The sequence below is a fragment of the Pundamilia nyererei genome, unplaced genomic scaffold, assembly GCF_000239375.1.
Source record: "Pundamilia nyererei isolate P.nyererei 1_Seehausen unplaced genomic scaffold, PunNye1.0 scaffold00130, whole genome shotgun sequence".
NCBI lineage: Eukaryota > Metazoa > Chordata > Actinopteri > Cichliformes > Cichlidae > Pundamilia > Pundamilia nyererei.
Genome location: NW_005187531.1, coordinates 1,498,909 through 1,516,091, shown reverse-complemented (window position 1 = coordinate 1,516,091; position 17,183 = coordinate 1,498,909). Strand labels below are relative to the sequence as shown.

General features: G+C 39.7%; 2 protein-coding genes across 9 annotated transcripts in view; one reads left to right on the top strand and one right to left on the bottom strand.

Moving 5' to 3' along the window:
* Positions 1-4,472: 4,472 nt before the first annotated feature.
* il15ra (interleukin 15 receptor subunit alpha) lies at positions 4,473-16,433 on the bottom strand. 8 transcript variants are annotated; one of them, XM_005743341.2, is made up of 8 exons: positions 15,902-15,982; positions 15,484-15,675; positions 12,876-12,935; positions 12,751-12,798; positions 10,323-10,403; positions 6,459-6,530; positions 5,775-5,859; positions 4,473-5,672 (listed from the first exon to the last, which is right to left on the bottom strand). In XM_005743341.2, exons 1-8 carry the CDS (start codon positions 15,915-15,917, stop codon positions 5,609-5,611), a joined length of 618 nt encoding a protein of 205 aa, XP_005743398.1. In that variant the 5' UTR covers positions 15,918-15,982; the 3' UTR covers positions 4,473-5,608. The 8 variants fall into 8 exon arrangements, with proteins under 8 accessions (XP_005743398.1, XP_005743395.1, XP_005743396.1 ...); XM_005743338.2 differs by lacking the exon at positions 15,902-15,982 and adding an exon at positions 16,224-16,433 and having other exon boundaries at positions 4,485-5,672; XM_005743339.2 differs by lacking the exon at positions 15,902-15,982 and adding an exon at positions 16,224-16,433 and having other exon boundaries at positions 4,486-5,672; positions 6,459-6,527.
* Positions 16,434-16,507: 74 nt separating this feature from the next.
* Positions 16,508-17,183, top strand: part of rbm17 (RNA binding motif protein 17) — a 17,242-nt gene continuing 16,566 nt past the window's right edge. Inside the window, exons 1-2 of the mRNA XM_013913400.1 lie at positions 16,508-16,588; positions 16,997-17,144. Of these exons, the coding sequence (XP_013768854.1) occupies positions 17,022-17,144 (123 nt within the window). The 5' untranslated portion in view covers positions 16,508-16,588; positions 16,997-17,021. The remainder of the gene's footprint in view (positions 16,589-16,996; positions 17,145-17,183) is intronic.

Here is a 17,183-nt window from a genome sequence, read left to right as displayed (position 1 = left end):
GAATAAATAGTGTGGAAATATGTTCGTTCATAGTCATTAAGGTCGTTTTTCTTGCTAACCAGAATCTGGATATTTTTGATCTTGTGACTATATAAATAAATAAGGCTTATGTATACACTGGAGCAGGTACTTGGTCCATTTTGGACCGCCTTTACTTTCCTTGCATCTGAGATTTGAGATCCCTGCTCTCCTCGCATTATCTTCTATACACGTGAGGCTAAAAGCGCTCCCAGTTTGGAAGCAAGCGTCTTTTGGATCCCCATTTAAACTGCTTTGAGGAAATTCAGGGGATGGACAGCTGCCTTTGGAGAAGTCTGACCTGATGTTTTTGTTCCCACAACTTCAAATTCCAGCTTAAATAATTCTTACTATCCATAATACACTTCAGCCACTTTCCCCCAGGCTACTCTGACGCTAGGATGTCTCCCTCTGAGCTCTCAACTTCTTTTTTGAATCAAAAGGCTTCACTATGGGAAGTTATTTGCTTAAAAAACGTTTCAGCATTCAGATGTGTTCATCTAACTGTTGTAGTGCTCATGAAATGAAAAGACATTTAAAAAGAAATCCACACAAAAATCAAAACAGCATAATCATATCACATCATTCTGTTATCAAGGAAGATCTAGTGTCCTCTACACGGGACAGAAGATAAATATAAAGGGGCTTGTAAAGATAAAGATGTAAAGATAAAGGGGCTTGTAGCCTATTCATGTAAAGCGAAAGGTTGACATAAAACGTAAGCTGGATTGAACTAAGGTATCAGCTGGGTTCACAGGCAGAATTATGCATTGCAACGTGCGCATCGGACAATTTCTTACCACGGTTCATTGTTCATTCAGAATTATTCTTAAGCAGGGCTGGGCAACTCCAGGCTTTGAGGGCCGGTGTCCTGCAGGTCTTAGATATCACCCTGGGTCAACACGCCTCAATCACATGATTAGTTGATTACCAGGCCTCTGGAGAACTTCAAGACATGTTGAGGAGGTCATTTAGCCATTTAAATCAGCTGTGCTGGATCAAGGACACATCTAAAACCTACAGGATACCAGCCCTTGAGGGCTGGAGTTTCCCCACCTATGCTCTAAAGCATTGGGCGTGCCAGTTAAATGGGTGGAAACAGAAATATATTTAGCTCGAGGTGTATTGTGGAGAACAATGTTTTAAGACAGCAGCATTAACGGCTAAAACAAACAAACAAAAAGGGAGAATTTCTGTGCATAAGGCACGACAACAATGGTTTTCGAAAACAAAACAGTTTTTACTTTATTTCATCATGAGTGAGAGGATTCTGGCCCCATTCCAAGTCTGTTTGCAGAGCATAAACAAACCCAGGTAATTAAATACTGACAATTTCCTTCTTGCATAGTTTTGTGCATACACACTGTGAAGAAGGCCCATGCTTTTGAATTCATTACTGTCAAAATGTCACTGATTTCAAAAATCCTTTTTCAGTTCTCTCTTGGTGGTTTAACACCTCTGTATACCCATACAGCTGTCCTTCTAGCAGATCTCCTTTTCTTGAATATCTGATTGTCTTCATCTCTGCCAGGATGAGACATACTTCATACTTCATACTCTTTCTCTCCTTTACTAATTCCATGTATCACAATACACACTACAATAACAACTGAAGTGATGCTGTTTACTAAAACTCTGGGATTTTAATCTGATACTGGAAAGTTTAGTTTGTAAAAACAATTGAATGAAGTACCTTTAACAAGGTGGTAGTGAAGATAAAACACTAAAACACCACTTAATCATTCTCAAGTAAGAATGCTCCAATTTAGCGGCTGAATTAGGTAAAACAACTTCACTATAAGTTGAAACAGATGACGAAAAAAAGAAAAATTATGCCTTAACAGAGTTAATTATGTTTATTTTTATTACATAAAAGAAGCAAACTGCTGCTAGGACAGAAACAACTGAGTAGTCTTTTTTATTTATTTATTTATTTATTTATTAAGCTTCTTAGGCTATATAAACAACTAAAATAATAGCAAGATAGCCCTGATGATTTGGGAATGGTGTTGTTGGAAGTTATTAGGCTGTGACAAACACCATCTGACCAGAGTCCAGTTCTATGTGAGGGTAAGAGTCAGTGGGAAAGCCACAGGGTACTACAGTATCTACAAGTCCACTTCAGATGGGCCAGGATTCATGGGTTTTACTTCATCTGGCGTCTGCACTGGGATGTGCTTTTTTGACTTCCTGAGTTACAAAAGGGAGAAATGGCAATGAGATTGATTAAATAACAATTAACTGTAACGTGATGGGTGCATGACAAAATTCATGCAAGCTCGCTGTTATCCAAATATTTTCTTATACCTTTGATACATTAAGGCGATGATGCCCAAAGAGCAGAGAATCACCAGTAAAACAATGACAGAGATGGATGCCAGCGTTGCTGCTTTAGAAGGTCCTGCTAATAAGAGAAAATACTGAACATCAATTTCTACCCACGTACTCCTCTCATTCTCATTTTCTCCACAGAAAATAACACATATAATATGGCATTTTATCAGACATGATGGCTTTGTGAATCTTTCAAGTGCTTCAGCGTAAACATCAGAGACTATAATGAAACTCAGTGGGATTCTGTGCTGTGCCTGCAGCGTGTCCTAGTCTAAAAAAAATCAGGGAGGGGGGGTATTTAATGCTAAATAGTGCAAAGGCTTACATGGTCCGAAAGCAGGAAGGAACGCTAGGGGAAACAAATAACCAGAAGCCACAAGTAATACATATACAGCTAACTCAAGGAGCGGAAACACTATGAAGGCACACAAGTATGTTGGGCAACTCAACAAAGGACAAGGGAGAGCGAGAGAGAAAATAAATACAAAATGTGATGAGGCTGGGGAACACAATGTGAACAAATCAGGGATGACAGACTGAAACATGCAAACCTGTCACAGAGAAAACTAATGGAAAGAATAAGAAAACAACAACAACAGACTGTACAAAATAAGCTTAACGCAGAATATTCATGAAAATAACCGTAAACTGATAAACGAGGAACTAAAACTCACGATACTTAGAAATGTGGCAAACAAGAATAAACAATAATGATGAAGAGATTAAGATCAAAGTGAAAATAAGTTCGTCTTTACCTTTGGTAAAGCACTGCGGCCACGATTGAGTTACAAGAAAGACTTTGACCATTTAGATCACACTGGAGTGCACAGATGTTCTTCTCACTATCTCGTTTTCTGCCGGAAAATCCCCCACAGTCTACGGTGTCAGTAAATGACCACAAATTAGCAGCAAGGCTCTGTGGCAGTGTTAACTCTGTTATTAGAGCAGTGTGTTAGATAAGCATGTGAAACCTCAGATACATGCCTTTCTTTAGAGACTTAAGAGCTCAAATCTAAAAACAAGATATAGCTCAGCTAGCTAGCTCAAGGTGAGGCTTCACTTTGACTTCACGCTGCTTTTCTAAAGAATACACACTATTCATAGCTTAGACTCATTAGCAGGGCATATTTGGCCTATGGGATGCCCTTGAAATTCCTTTTATAGGTGTTTGTGTTTCATCTGTGGTGCTTTTAAGGCAGAAAGATGAATTATTTCTGGATGCTACTAACTGTTAATTGTCAGTGTTTTGTTAAACTGCTTTGATGACTTCCTTAACTACCCATGTTTATCTGTCCTCGATATGGTGGTTCAGCTCTGAAAGGTCATCTGATGATGAATGTTCCAGTTCTCTTCTCTTGGTCTTGAAGAGGACGAAGAGGTGAGTTCATAAGCACGTTGGAAAGGATGCGGTTAGTCATTCATTTTGGCTGTAACGCCAACTGAGCAGGTAAAAATAAGCTGTCAGCAACAGCGAAGCAGAAAATTACTGCTCTTGCAATTTGGAGCATTCTGGGAAATAGACAATGATTGCAAAAATTTCTGGCACAACTTCACCTACTTCCAAGGTGCATGGAGAGGATGAAAGAATTCACAATGCAGGAACTCCAGCAACACTTAAGGGAAGATGAACAACTTTAATAATTGACTAACGCGTTTCAGCTTGTTGCCTTCATCAGTGATTGTCTGGCACAGAAGAATATCTCATGCACTTTGGTCATATATTTAGTTCTAGAATGCATACATTTGATCAAAACTTGAGAGGATTTTGTGTCAGTTCACACAGTTTGTTTTAATGCTGATGCAAAGTCTTACATTTGTGACCTTGCGCTTTTTATGCATGATATGATAACTGCAGCAGTGTGTGCACAGTGGCGTCTGTGCACACAAAAAAAAAAAAGCAAACAAACCCCCCCCCCAAAACCAAACCAAAAACAGCCCAGAAAATAAAATACTTGAAATATTAGAATATTGCAGTATGTAAATTACTTTTCAACACTAACTAGTCCGAGGATTATACTTCAAGTACAAGCAACCACTGCTCAACAAGGTCCAGTGGGCACTGCAGTCTTCCCTTGTGTAGATAAGCTACACAAGGGAAGACTGCATTGACTACCACATGATGCTCATGAACGCCCTTCACAAGGAGGGTAAGCACAGTATATGGAAGACCAGGAAAGTCAGTCCATGAAATAAAGCTGTAAATCACTTTCTAATGACTTTATAATTACTTCTATGTTGATAAAATATTTGATATGTTACCAGAGAATGCCACTACTAATCCATCAATAAATACTTTATTAAACAATTAAAAGCCTTGATTACATGATTCATCAATGCAGAATTTAAAAACTGTGAGTGTGTGTATATATATATATATATAAAAAAGGCAAAATGTGATCTCCCTACTGTAGTTCATATCTTACTGCATTTCCTTTTTCCATTCACAGTAACATGTAATAAATAATTTAGCTTCTCCTTTAAGATCAATCTCCATACCCAAGTAAAACTTGATGTACTTAGGTCAGACAAATCAGACTTGCCTGACTTAACAAACAGGCATAACTAACAAAGTGGCCAGTGATCGTTTCTCTAAGGGGCTAAAAGCCAGGTATAAATAAGGACCCACACAAATTACTGAATGTTTGAGCAGAAAGCGTAGCAGCTCCAAAAGACATGTTGTTACTGGCCGAAATAATACTCTGCAGAAAATTGAACAAATAATTTGGTCTGCTTGTGTCCATCTAGCCTGATTGATACTGAAGATAGGAAAGTATTAACACAGTTAATCTCTGTGACAAAGCAATACATTGCATCAATGCCTGGCTAGAGACAACATTTAGTCTGAGTAACTCATTATCAGTTTTAGTATTTTCATGAGATCTGAATAATAAATAAAAGAAATAGAAATCAAACATTTCCCACCATAGCACCAGAGCACTGGTTGACCCAGAGGGATGTGAACGATAAAGTTCCTATAGAGTTGTTTTTTGGTAATGTGAAGCTAGAAAGCTGTTAAGATGAAAGTTACAGATTGAGCCTCTTGCACTGCCATATTAACATGGCTGTGATTCTTTGGGATGACGTCCACAGAAGTTCAAATGGGTTATCAGGCACTGATGACAACCAGTCCTACGTGGAGGTAAGAGTCTATTCTTCACTGTAGTGGGATGTTGCTTTTGGTAAAACACTGCTGCAGCTCTCTGCAACCGCAACAAAGTCAGTGTCTTTTACTGGTCCACTGCAGGTGGGCGAGGACTCATGCATTCAGTGTGCACAGCTCCTCTGGGTCTTGGTTCACTGGGGTGTGCTCTCTTCGCCTCCTGAGACAAAAAGGACAAACAGGATTGAAATGGATTAAAACCAGCCAACTGCAAAACAATGAGTATATAGAAAGACAATCCAAAAAGTCATTTTGTTTTTACCTTTGATACAGTAAGACTATCCCTGCAGTACAAAGAGTCACCAGTAAAACAGTGATGACTGTTGCCGCTGTGGTTGTTGCAGCGTCTGCAAATGGGAGAGAAAATCCTTAATGTGCTCTGATTCAGTCTCTTCACTGAAAAGAGGTATAACATGACTGCATCTCATTAAATACAACAATTCCAAGTCTGCTTTGTGAGTTAAGTGTTTTCAAACAATCTCAAAGAATGTACCGTCCTAAACATCAATGAGGGAATCCACACTGCGAGTCTGCTCTGTGGCCTTCAGCATTTCTAAAACGTCTTGCTTCACAAATAGCGTTTAACCTCAAGGGACTCCCCCTGCTTGTCCATCGAGAAGTTGCATCACTGACTTACAAATAATACACAGACACTCGCAGACCATTATGACCACCTGCTTCCTTTTGCTACCAAAGCAGTCCTTACTTTACTAGACTTCCTTTGGATGTATCAGTGGGGCCTGCGTGGATTAAAGTTTGATCCACACATCCCACAGATGCTTGATGTTCCTACTTGCTCACTAATATATGCCACATAACAAGTGCAATGATGAAGAGATAATCAGTGTTACTCACACCACCTGCTAGTGGTTCTAAAATATGTTATGGCTGATCAGTGTATTAAATGAGATCTCAGATAAGAAATAATAACGCCGTTGAAGCTTACCAGTTTCAAGCGCAGAATGAGTGGCGGTCTTTGTTGTGTCAGTCTGTCCTGTTGTCTCCATCACAGGTTCTGCTTTTCCAGTACAAAATAAAATTTATACAAATTAGTGCAATTGTAAAGGTAAAAAGACGTAATCAGTGTCATGCCTGAAAAGTTTCTTATGCATGTACATGTGGCTTTGTGAAATGCTGGGGGGGGAAAGCAGATATCAAAAGGTTATGCTTTAAGTTACCACTTAGTAAATTACCACAAGGTGGGGTAAGGTTGGGTGGCAGTGCTTGTGTTTTAATAAAAACACAAAACAAACACAAACAAACCCCATTGCATTTATGGCTTATATAACCTATGCTTTATTTCACAGGCTTATCAGCTGAAATCCAAACATACACATCCTTCTGTAACAGCTAACCAGTTCAATATATGTCTTTACTTTGATAACTCTTTGAAAGTCTGCTGACATTTCTCAAACAAACGATCCTTGGTTCATCACAATTGATTCTCCTGAGTTTCATTCTTTTGGTAATCTGCAGATTCAGGCGTGGACAGTTACTGCATCTGCCCAGCAGGGGGAGCTCCCAATGCAACAGTGTTTTTCCCTTTAGAAAGCCTCACTTAACACTAGTATTTCTTCATACATTTTTAACAGAGTAAATGGTTACATGGAAATGGCTGTGTCACCATTTCAAAGTCAAATGATTTTTGTTTGGCTTTTTGCAAAGAGTCTTAGTACTTGAACAGCAATCGAACTATTAGCTCTCAGAAATTACTGTGTTTAATATGATAATTAACTAGTGTTACAGCATTTACGATAAAGAATAGTATAGGTCCCCTTTAAATAACTGCTTATTTAAATACTGCAATGACAGCTGTCTGGACTCAATGGAAGAGACGGCACATTAGCAGCTTCAGCTGTTGTTTTGGTAATGATATCTGTACTGCTTTAAAAAAAAACAAAAAAAAAAAAACAAAAAACCCACACACACATTTATGTCAAAGTATGATTTTTTTTTTTTACTTTTTATGTTAATGAAGCCCTAGTTTTGAAACTTGAGCCTGTGATCACAAAAAATTATTGAAGTAAATTCATTTAGATATCGTCTTTATATAGCCCAGAGAAGTTTCAAAGATGGCTTCAGAAGCCCAGACTTATTTCTCAAGCACTTTGATAATATCCTGTGAACCAGCATTAGCAAAAATATCATTCATTACATGATTTTATATGCTGAGGTCCTGCAAAGTCCTGCAGCCCAGGTATTGTACAATTCACTTTTTAAAATCCAGTTTCAAGTGCAGAGAAAGGCTTATTCACCTCTGCCCAAGACTTTGACCTTGGTATTAAAACCTTAGATGGCACCTGCCCAGTTTCGGTTTCAGTTCCTCCTGAATTATTTTCATAAAACCTTTCCTTTGGAAGTACAGCAACTAGAGAAGCACAATCTTTGTCTCCCCCGACCTGCTGTTTGCTTAGAGTTTAGTTACACGGCCTGCACCCATTTAACCAGTTACTCTTTCCAGTGTACAGCTCTCTTTCACTTGTCACCATTTGTGGTTAAGGTTTAACTGGAACTGCTTTTGAGGTTTGACCTGTATATAGCTGCTGTTTGTTATGAAACAGATCTGGGTTTCAGACTTTGTGTGCCGTGTCCTGGCTTTAGCATGACAGGGAAGGAAGACCCAGAGTTCTAAAGGCTAACAACCTTTTGAACAGCACTGTGCTATTCAACACCCAACCATAAAAACAAACGTGTGCTGTTAATGCTAATGCTTGTGTATCACAACATTGTAGATTCTCTTAAAGATGTTGATGTAAAACCTCAAAAACTACTTTAGTTCCCTTTTCACATCATATTTACAGTACAGTCCATTAAGTGCCCATCCCTAGACGTCCCTTATGTCACTAATGTAGAAAGTAGTTTCTGCTACAAGACAATTTTTTTAAAATTTGAGATTTTAACCAATTCCTTGCATAGCTGCGAGTGCCTAAACCCATCTGCTTTCACCTATCCTTGGGCAAGATACTAACCCCAAATTGCTCTCCGATGCATCCATCGGACTATGAGTGTGTGTGTGTGTGTGTGTGTGTGTGTTAGCTATAAAGCACTTAGAAAAATGTGCTTGTGTGAATGGGTGAATGCACAAGTTGTGTAAAGCGCATTGAGTGCTCAGATGAGTAGAAAAGCGCTATATAAGAACCAGTCCATTTACATAATCTGGACTTGGTGGCTTGGAACAGCTGATTTATTTCCATAGGTGACCGAATTACTAAAAGTGGTTTCAAAGAAATTTGTCAACAGCTTCTATTGAAATTTTAGCATCAATGTGGCAAGCGTAGCATTGAAGACGCCAGATTTTACCACATTTTTTAACCACATTGACACTTTGAGTCAGACAGATTTCGTTAGCTTTCAGTAGTTCTAACGAAACATGTCCACACTGCATGGATTACTAAAGCGTCCAGTTTGTATCTTCAAGATCACACAACGTTTGTGTTTGATTACTGGCCTGTATTATTCATACTTACAAATTGAGGGTTTAGGCAGTGAAGACTACAGGATGTTTATATATGATGACGGTCCTATAAGTGTGCACAGTTTGACTCTCTCACACACACACCTCATTGTTATGACAACTTGGAATGAAATTCCTCGTGCCAGACCTTCCATGGACACTGGTGGTCTTGTAATATGATGTGTGGTGCACACTCCACAGAATTATTCATTCAACACAACGTTCCACCGCTGAGGGAAATCTAAGGTTGGATTACAAATTAATCTTTTTTAATTTCCTTCAGTCTTATAAAAAACACTGAAGCAGTTAAAGAAAAGCACATGCCCTCAGAAGTCTTCTAATTAAGCCCTGCAGGCACTGACAGGTTAGAATAATTGTGCAGTAAGTAAGTGTAATTTGAAGCCTATCCATTCTCTTCCACTTAGACACAGAGGCAAACAACCATTCGCACACAGATTCACATATATGGGCAATTTAGAATGACCACACACACACACACTTCAAGAACCAGTACAGTTCCTTGGCGTAACCATCTTACTTTGACATCATGTGGTCACAGATAAAACAAAGCAGATTAGATTCTGAAGGGCTACTTCTGGCTCAGAAGCAGTTTGTTTTACATTCAACGTCTGGTGAGCCATTAGGTGCTAGAAAAGCATCTCATATCTGAACAGTCCCTTCTCATGTCCCTCTTGGTCTCAAGCAGAGCTGATTAAATGACAAAAATAAATTTATATTGTAGAGGGTGCCCATTTTAGTGATAAAGGTGTCAAAAGGCTTGAAGGAGAGTACAGTGGGGAAAGACCAAATAAACCCCATAATTTAGTAGCTTGTAGAACCATCTTTAGCAGCAATAACTTGAAACAATCAGACTCGCATCCTTGAGGAGGAAGTTTGCCCCACTCTTCTTTACAATGTTGCTTTATTTCATTCGGGTTTGCAACCATTTGTTTATTCATAGTATTCTCAAGTTGTGCCACAGCCTTTCAGTCAGGCTGAGGTCTGGGTCATTGCAGACCTCAGCAGCTATGCCTGGGATCACTGCCCTGACTCCATGTGAACAGAGCTGCGAGACAAATGGCCTCATATTTGACTGTAGAATACTTTAGTATATAGTGGGGCTCATGGTCAAATAAATCACTAGGAAACAAGCCCAAATCATCACCTCTCTACACCACCATGTTTGACAGCAAGTATGAGACAGAGCCACTGAACACAAGAGTCCCTATAAGCAGTCTGGTGGATGAGGTTAGTCATGACTTTGGGCGTCAGTAGCAACAGTTCACCTGGCACACTTGAAAGCAACAGCTCAGCAGAAGCTAACTGAGAAAGTACGTATGAATTTAAGTTCTTTACCGTGGGTGGTTGTCTGTGTACTGGTTCCTTGTTCAAGCACTGTGCTTGAATTCTGCATCATCTGGGCAGTAGAAGCTGTTGCTGAGAAGAAAAAACCCACCTCTATTAATACTATAAAAACCCTGACCACATCTCTCACTGCTAAGATTAGTTGTAGCACGAATTATCCCTCTGTTATGAAACATGCGTTTGTTCCATTATCCCAAACTAAAACCCCATACTATCTTCAAGCATGCATGGAGTGTTATACTGTGTTTGATTTTACATTAGTTAGCTTCAACATGCCACGTATATTACAATAGCTGAAAAATACATGCAGGATTTAATGTTATCTATCAGTCCATTTTCTTCCACTGCCCCTGCAGGTTGCAGGGGCAGCAGCCCACGCAAAGAAGCCCAGACCTCCCTCTCCCCAGCCACCATTTAATATTAGTAAATGGCCTGTATTTATATAGCGCTTTTACTAGTCCCCAAGGCCCCCAAAGCGCTTTACACAACCAGTCATCCACCCATTCACACACTGGTGATGGCAGCTACATTGTAGCCACAGCCACCCTGGGGCGCACTGACAGAGGCGAGGCTGCTGGACACTGGCGCCACCGGGCCCTCTGACCACCACCAGTAGGCAACGGGTGAAGTGTCTTGCCCAAGGACAACGACCGAGACTGTCCAAGCTGGGGCTCGAACCGGCAACCTTCCAATTACAAGGCGAACTCCCAACTCTTGAGCCACAATCGCCCCTAGTAATGGAAATTAACATTTTGTTAAACAAAATGTTAAGAGGAGCTGGAGTTGTATTTGTTGCTCCCAGATGAATTTTCCTCACTCATTCATGACTATCACTTAGTCATGAATGACTAAACAAGTTACCTATGACTAACCACATTTTTTGGAAAGCTTGAGTTAAATTTCACTAAACACACCTGGGCATGATTACGGTCATATCTGTTAAAGAAATCACTCAAGCAGATCCTGTCTGACAAAGTGAAGTAGATGTCAAAAAGCAACACATCATGCCAACCCTAAAGAAACCATCATGGAGTGGTGAGCCTACCAAAATTACCCCCAAGAGCCCACTGGCTGCTCATCCAGGAGACAAAACTACAAAAAGCCCCCAAAAAAAAAAAAAAAAAAAGAATTCATGCCATGAAGCTCAAGTGCACTCTGACAATGATTTAAGAAATCATTAAGAAAAAAAGAAAAAAAAACCCCAACAACAACAACCAAAAAACAAAACTGGCTTAAGTTTGTCTAACACTTAGATTTGTGTGATGATCTGAAACATGCAAGCATGACAAATATGCAAATAACAAATAAGGGGAGGGGTGGGGGTTCACAGCCACAGATGTACACAGCAGAAATGTAAACTGCCCCACTGATCATTTACAGTTAATCTGAGCATGACAACTGCTGTGAAATGAATGACTCATAGGAGCTGGGGCATTTTTACTTTACTGTTAGTAAGGGCCCAAACCAAGTCCCATAATTTTCAAAAGTTAGTTCTTGAAGTGGTGATTATGATATCAAGATTGTCTGGTTGCTTAGCTGAGCTATGTTGAACTATAATGATTAAAGGAACTAACCATGGGAACACTACCAGAAGTTTCTGTTACTGGATACATTTTGATTTGACAAGAACAGATGCTCTTCATTTCCATGATGCTAAAAATCATAAATAAAGAAATAGAACTAAATTTCTTGATGTCATTCAAAGCAGATTTGCTACAGATCAAATCTTTTTGTGTTGCTGTAGGACTTGAGGTTTCACTACAGTGAACCATTTCCTTTAATAGTAGCTGCACTGCAACACCTCCTGGATTACTTTGAGAGTCATTTCACCCAAATTACCCAGTTCAAATGTCGTCTTTTAGGACCATTTGCTCACTGTACACTTAAATAGCCCATGTTACATCTACTAGTTTGAACATTCCAATCTCTAACACTGCAATATATCAATAAGAATAATAACTTAACCCTCTCAGGCTCAAATTAAACTTTTTGTTGCTAATGCACAACCAAGTCCTGCAGTGGTACTTCTGAGTTATATATTTAAAAAACAAAACACAACCCTCAGAAAATATGTATGTGGGGTAATCAGGTTGTTAGTTTTTAACTGTTGCAAATCGGCAACGCCTGCCTCGAGAGGGTTAAACTAAAAGGAAATTCATGTGTCTTAGTTCATCTGCCATTTGTATGAGAATTAAGAAGCCTGATGGCTGCAGGTACTGGGGTTTGTTTTTGTTCCATAAGAAGGTGTAAAAAATGGGTGATAAAAGTAAAATGAGTAATATATACACAGACACTATACATGGCTCTAATATTAGTATTACTGTCACACCGTTGAGACATTTAGTTTCCTTTTAGTTTATTAGTAGTGGTTATAGGTCACGGTTTTTGATCGTCACAATCATGCAAATAGAGAACTTACTGATAGCGGAAGTACTGACGGAGTAAGAGGAAATATCAGTGTGACTCTCTGCAAAACCAAACCATCATTAAGCACACATGTCAGCAAAGTATGGCAAACACCATTTTCCTTAGACAGACGCTTACCTGTTGTTGTTGTTGTACTTGTTGCTTTTGGTGGTTGTGTTGTGGTTATCCTTGGGTCAGCTGAAACATGACAAAGAAATACAAGAGATGCATTTAAAAAAAAAAAAAAAAAAATTAAAGTGGGAAAGCTTAAAAGAAAAAAAAAAAGAAAGTACTGTATGGATCAGAGATCTATTATAGATTATAAATCTATTATCACCGCATTCTGGCTGAAAGTATTATAGACTTGACTAAGATCCAACTATTCCCCATGTCCAGGGTGTTCTACAGGTAGACAGTCAAATCCCTTTTACTTTGCATTAAAGTTCTTCACTTCACTGCATTCCCATGATGCACTGCTCTGCACATCTGTCTGTCACAAATCAACCCGATACTGGTCTCCATCTGTTCCACTTTGCCTGCATTTTCTTCTCCTCTCTTGCGCAATGTTCGTTGTTTTGGATGGTTGACAATAGACATTTAAAAAGGCATCTACATTCCCTCTTTGCATACTCAGCTTTCCAACAATCTCCCTCTCATTTACATACATGTACCATGTCTTGGTTCTATTGACTTTCCTTCCTTTACTTCTCCAGGCTCTCTTAAACCTGCTTCCTGCTCCCACTAAAGATCGCGATGTGAACATTCTAGTCCACACAGACTCATGTCTGACCTCACTCGTCATTATCACAGCAAACAAGAAGCACCCAAGAGCTGGTCCCTGATGTAACCCCATCTCCACAATGACCTCATTTGTTGCTGCGTCACCCTCAGATTTTTCCTCTGCCACTTCTGACTTCCTCATGAAGCACCAACCTTATGCTTTCACTAGATTAGAGACAGTACAACTTCTTTTGACTTTTTATATACTTCTCCATCAGCACTCTCCAAGAAAACAGTGTATCTATAGTGCTCTTTCTACAAAGCCTTGTGGGACGACAGCAGGAAACGTGGACAGCTAATGAGGTTAAGAGTGGTACACATTGTGAGTATAATCAGCAAGAAGGCAACTAGGAAAGTCAAAACAAATACAAAGCACAAGAGACAGAGTAAAAACTGGAAATGACAAAGACTCAGCCATGCATACTTGCAGAAGGATGACCATGAGACAAAACTGGAGAAACAGAATAAAGAACCAAAGGCAAAAATAGAGACTGAAAAGCATCAGATACTCAGCTCCACATGCATGATAAACAGAATTAAAAAAAAAAAAAATCAAACCCATAAAACATAAGTCTGGGTACAAGACCCAGGGCAAGTGACATTTTATCCCCACTATAACTGCACATCACTGCCATTCTTGTAAAAATAGATATCAGCACCAGTGCACTTCTTCATTCCTTAAGCATTGTCTAATTGTGTTACACAGAGTCTCAAAAAGTCCACTGCACTCACTTCCTCCTTACTAATCCTCTGGATCCCCTAAATTACTAAATGTCCTTCCCCTGCTCTCCCTTTCTCATGTCCTTCTTTCATGGAACCTTAAAAGTGCTCCTTCCATCCAATGTTTTGAGTCTATAGACAATCTTTCATCAAATCTGTTTCCTAGCAGGTGAATAAATGTTTGTGGTGTGTAGAAACAGGTGCATGCGAAATATTCACTCATTTCCTTTTACAGTAGATAATGTCACCTTTGCGCCAAGCTAGAGTCTAAAAAGGAAACTGCTCACAGTTATCAGCTGTGACAACACAAAAACAAACCACATGTGGGTGGCTTTCCACTGCACCCGAAAAGGAACCATTGCATTCTCTTATCTCTTGTAAATTTCAGACTTCCAGCCAGACACCTGACGTCAACAGTTCTAGTATGACTCTACATTTGATAAATCGGAAGGGAGGGCGTGCCAGTGTACTACAGAGCGTGGGATGGTTTAGTCGGCTGGTTTGAACCGAACCATCTTGACACACGGGGCTGTCAGTACTGTTGAGGTTTTATCAGTAAACAGAGGCTAGTGTAACTTTTATTCAGCCAGAGACAGACAAAGACTAAATAATCCACTGATAATCAGACATCCTTCGGTTGTGCCACAGATACCAGGCACCAGCCTATGCTCTGTATTAATATTTTAAGTTCCTCCAGGGAACGCATGTAGGGGCTGGCCTTCTATAAACCCTCTCCACCCATTCATCCAAGAGCAGACTTTCAGGGTTACCTAGCAATTCAGTCATCCCCTGGGGTAATGACTGAACATAACAGCTCCCATTTTTCAAAGTGATAATGGTAATGGATTCATGTTATGATAATACCAGTACTACTACTTCTGAGCACTCAAAATTCAGACTGTCAGCACTATTAGCAACCATTAGCTGTAATCCAAGAATCTAGAGTTATAACAAATATGGGTTCATGGATACTGGATTTGTAATCCCCCCCAAGGCCAAATCTAATGTGAATACTTGAAAGTTAACCAAGTGGAACTTTTTAAACTAAAAGGGAAAAAGAAAAGCAACAAGCCGCAGTATCGCTGTTTCCAAATGACCTCAGCTTGGAACTTCAAGAGGAGAGAAGCCTCTTTGAACCATTCAGCTGTGTTTGGGACCTCGTAACAATGTACCGGTTTACATGTGTGTGGATAGAGAGATGTTTTCATCTTTGGTGTTAAGAAATGTACCAGCAAATAATACTTACGTATACACACCAGCGATGGTTTGCTCCACTGTGCTCCAGGATTTTCGCATTTGATTAAAGTTGAGGTTCCCGCTTTTCTCCGGTAACCATCCATACATTTGTAGCGAAAACGGTCATCTATTTTGAAGCAGCCTTGTTGTGGGAGGTTTGTTAAATCCAACTTTGGAATTTCTGGACATTGACAGCTGTTATCTGTAAAAATAATAATGATAATTTTTTAAAATAAAACTATACGATTAAAAATAAATAACCAGTATTTTTTGGCGAATGGTGTACGTAAGTTCCGTAATTCTAACTTCTAGCAATGTACTAATGGTAACCTGATGTCGTCAATAAAAAACTTTTACACCATCACATACACATCAGGTCAACCCCGCTTCTAAGTCAAAAATTTAGCAGGATTCATAACGATACACACTTGCGACTTTCAGCATTTAGGTTTCACTATGAAGATTTACGATACGGACCCGACGGCGAGAAACAATGATTTACCAAAAATAAACAAAACACAAATCAAGCCGCAGGTATGTCTTCAATAAGCAATTATCACCGTCCGACATATCTCACCGTAAAACGCTGACGTGTGCGAGTTTATGCCTTCTATTTGAACGACTTGTCTTTGAAGGTGATCAAATTTAATCACTGATTAAATAAGCGATAAACAAAACAAATTGCGGCATGCGCAGTTTTAAGCACTTTCTGGAGCGTACTCGGTCGAGTTGAAATTTGTTTGCACTTACCGCTGCTGGATAATTGAGACCAACATACTATCATAACGCAGACGGGGAAAGCCAGTGAAACCAGAGCCATCGGACACCTCGGTAGTGACTTAAAACATGTTCACTAAATAAAACCAGGCCGGTAAAGACCATCGTCGCTGTCGCCGCGGTATTTCTTTTCGTTCACACTTTCGCTTTATATCATGACACTCCCCTTGTGCTGTGTGTGATCCGCCCATTTTAACAACAGGGCATATTTCTGCAGAAATTGCTGGTTTCAAATGAGTCATCCGGGCGCCAGATGGCGCAAGACCGTAAAATCCCGGCAAATGTTGGCTCTTGGTTTTTGTTTTTGCGCTCCGGCTTCCGTTACGAGCAGTGAGGAGGTATATCAAATGTGCTGGTTAGCCTTTTTAAAGAAAAAAAAGTAGATTAATATGAACTGACTTGTAATTAATTTTAAATTCTATTTAATAGTGGTAGGTATAGAGACAGTGGAACGAATGTTGGGTCTTTTCTTGACACATTTCATAAGGAGCAGACATTAGCAACACTAGCCTTAGCTTTCGTTAGCTAGCTAACGTTTCCCAGTTTCTCCTGGGAAATTTGCTTCAGTATCAAACGACGGAATCACAAAAGGTTATAGCGGAGATTTGTGATTTAGCTGTTGCACGTTATAACCGATTGAACTTTTTTTTTTTTAATTTTTTGCTTTTCCAAGCAGTGAAGGACTGAATGATGATACCGTAGGCTCGATAAATATTGAGAAGTGAAACGTGTTTGTGTGTCCGAAGGCAACAGGAGCACTGACGGACAGCAATGTCGCTCTATGATGACCTCGGTGTGGGTGCCAGTGACACTAAGACCGAAGGCTGGTCCAAGAACTTCAAGCTGCTACAGTCCCAGCTGAAGGTGAAGAAGGCGGCTCTGACACAGGCCAAGGTGCGTGCAGTACTACACATGTATTATAGTGGGCTGTCA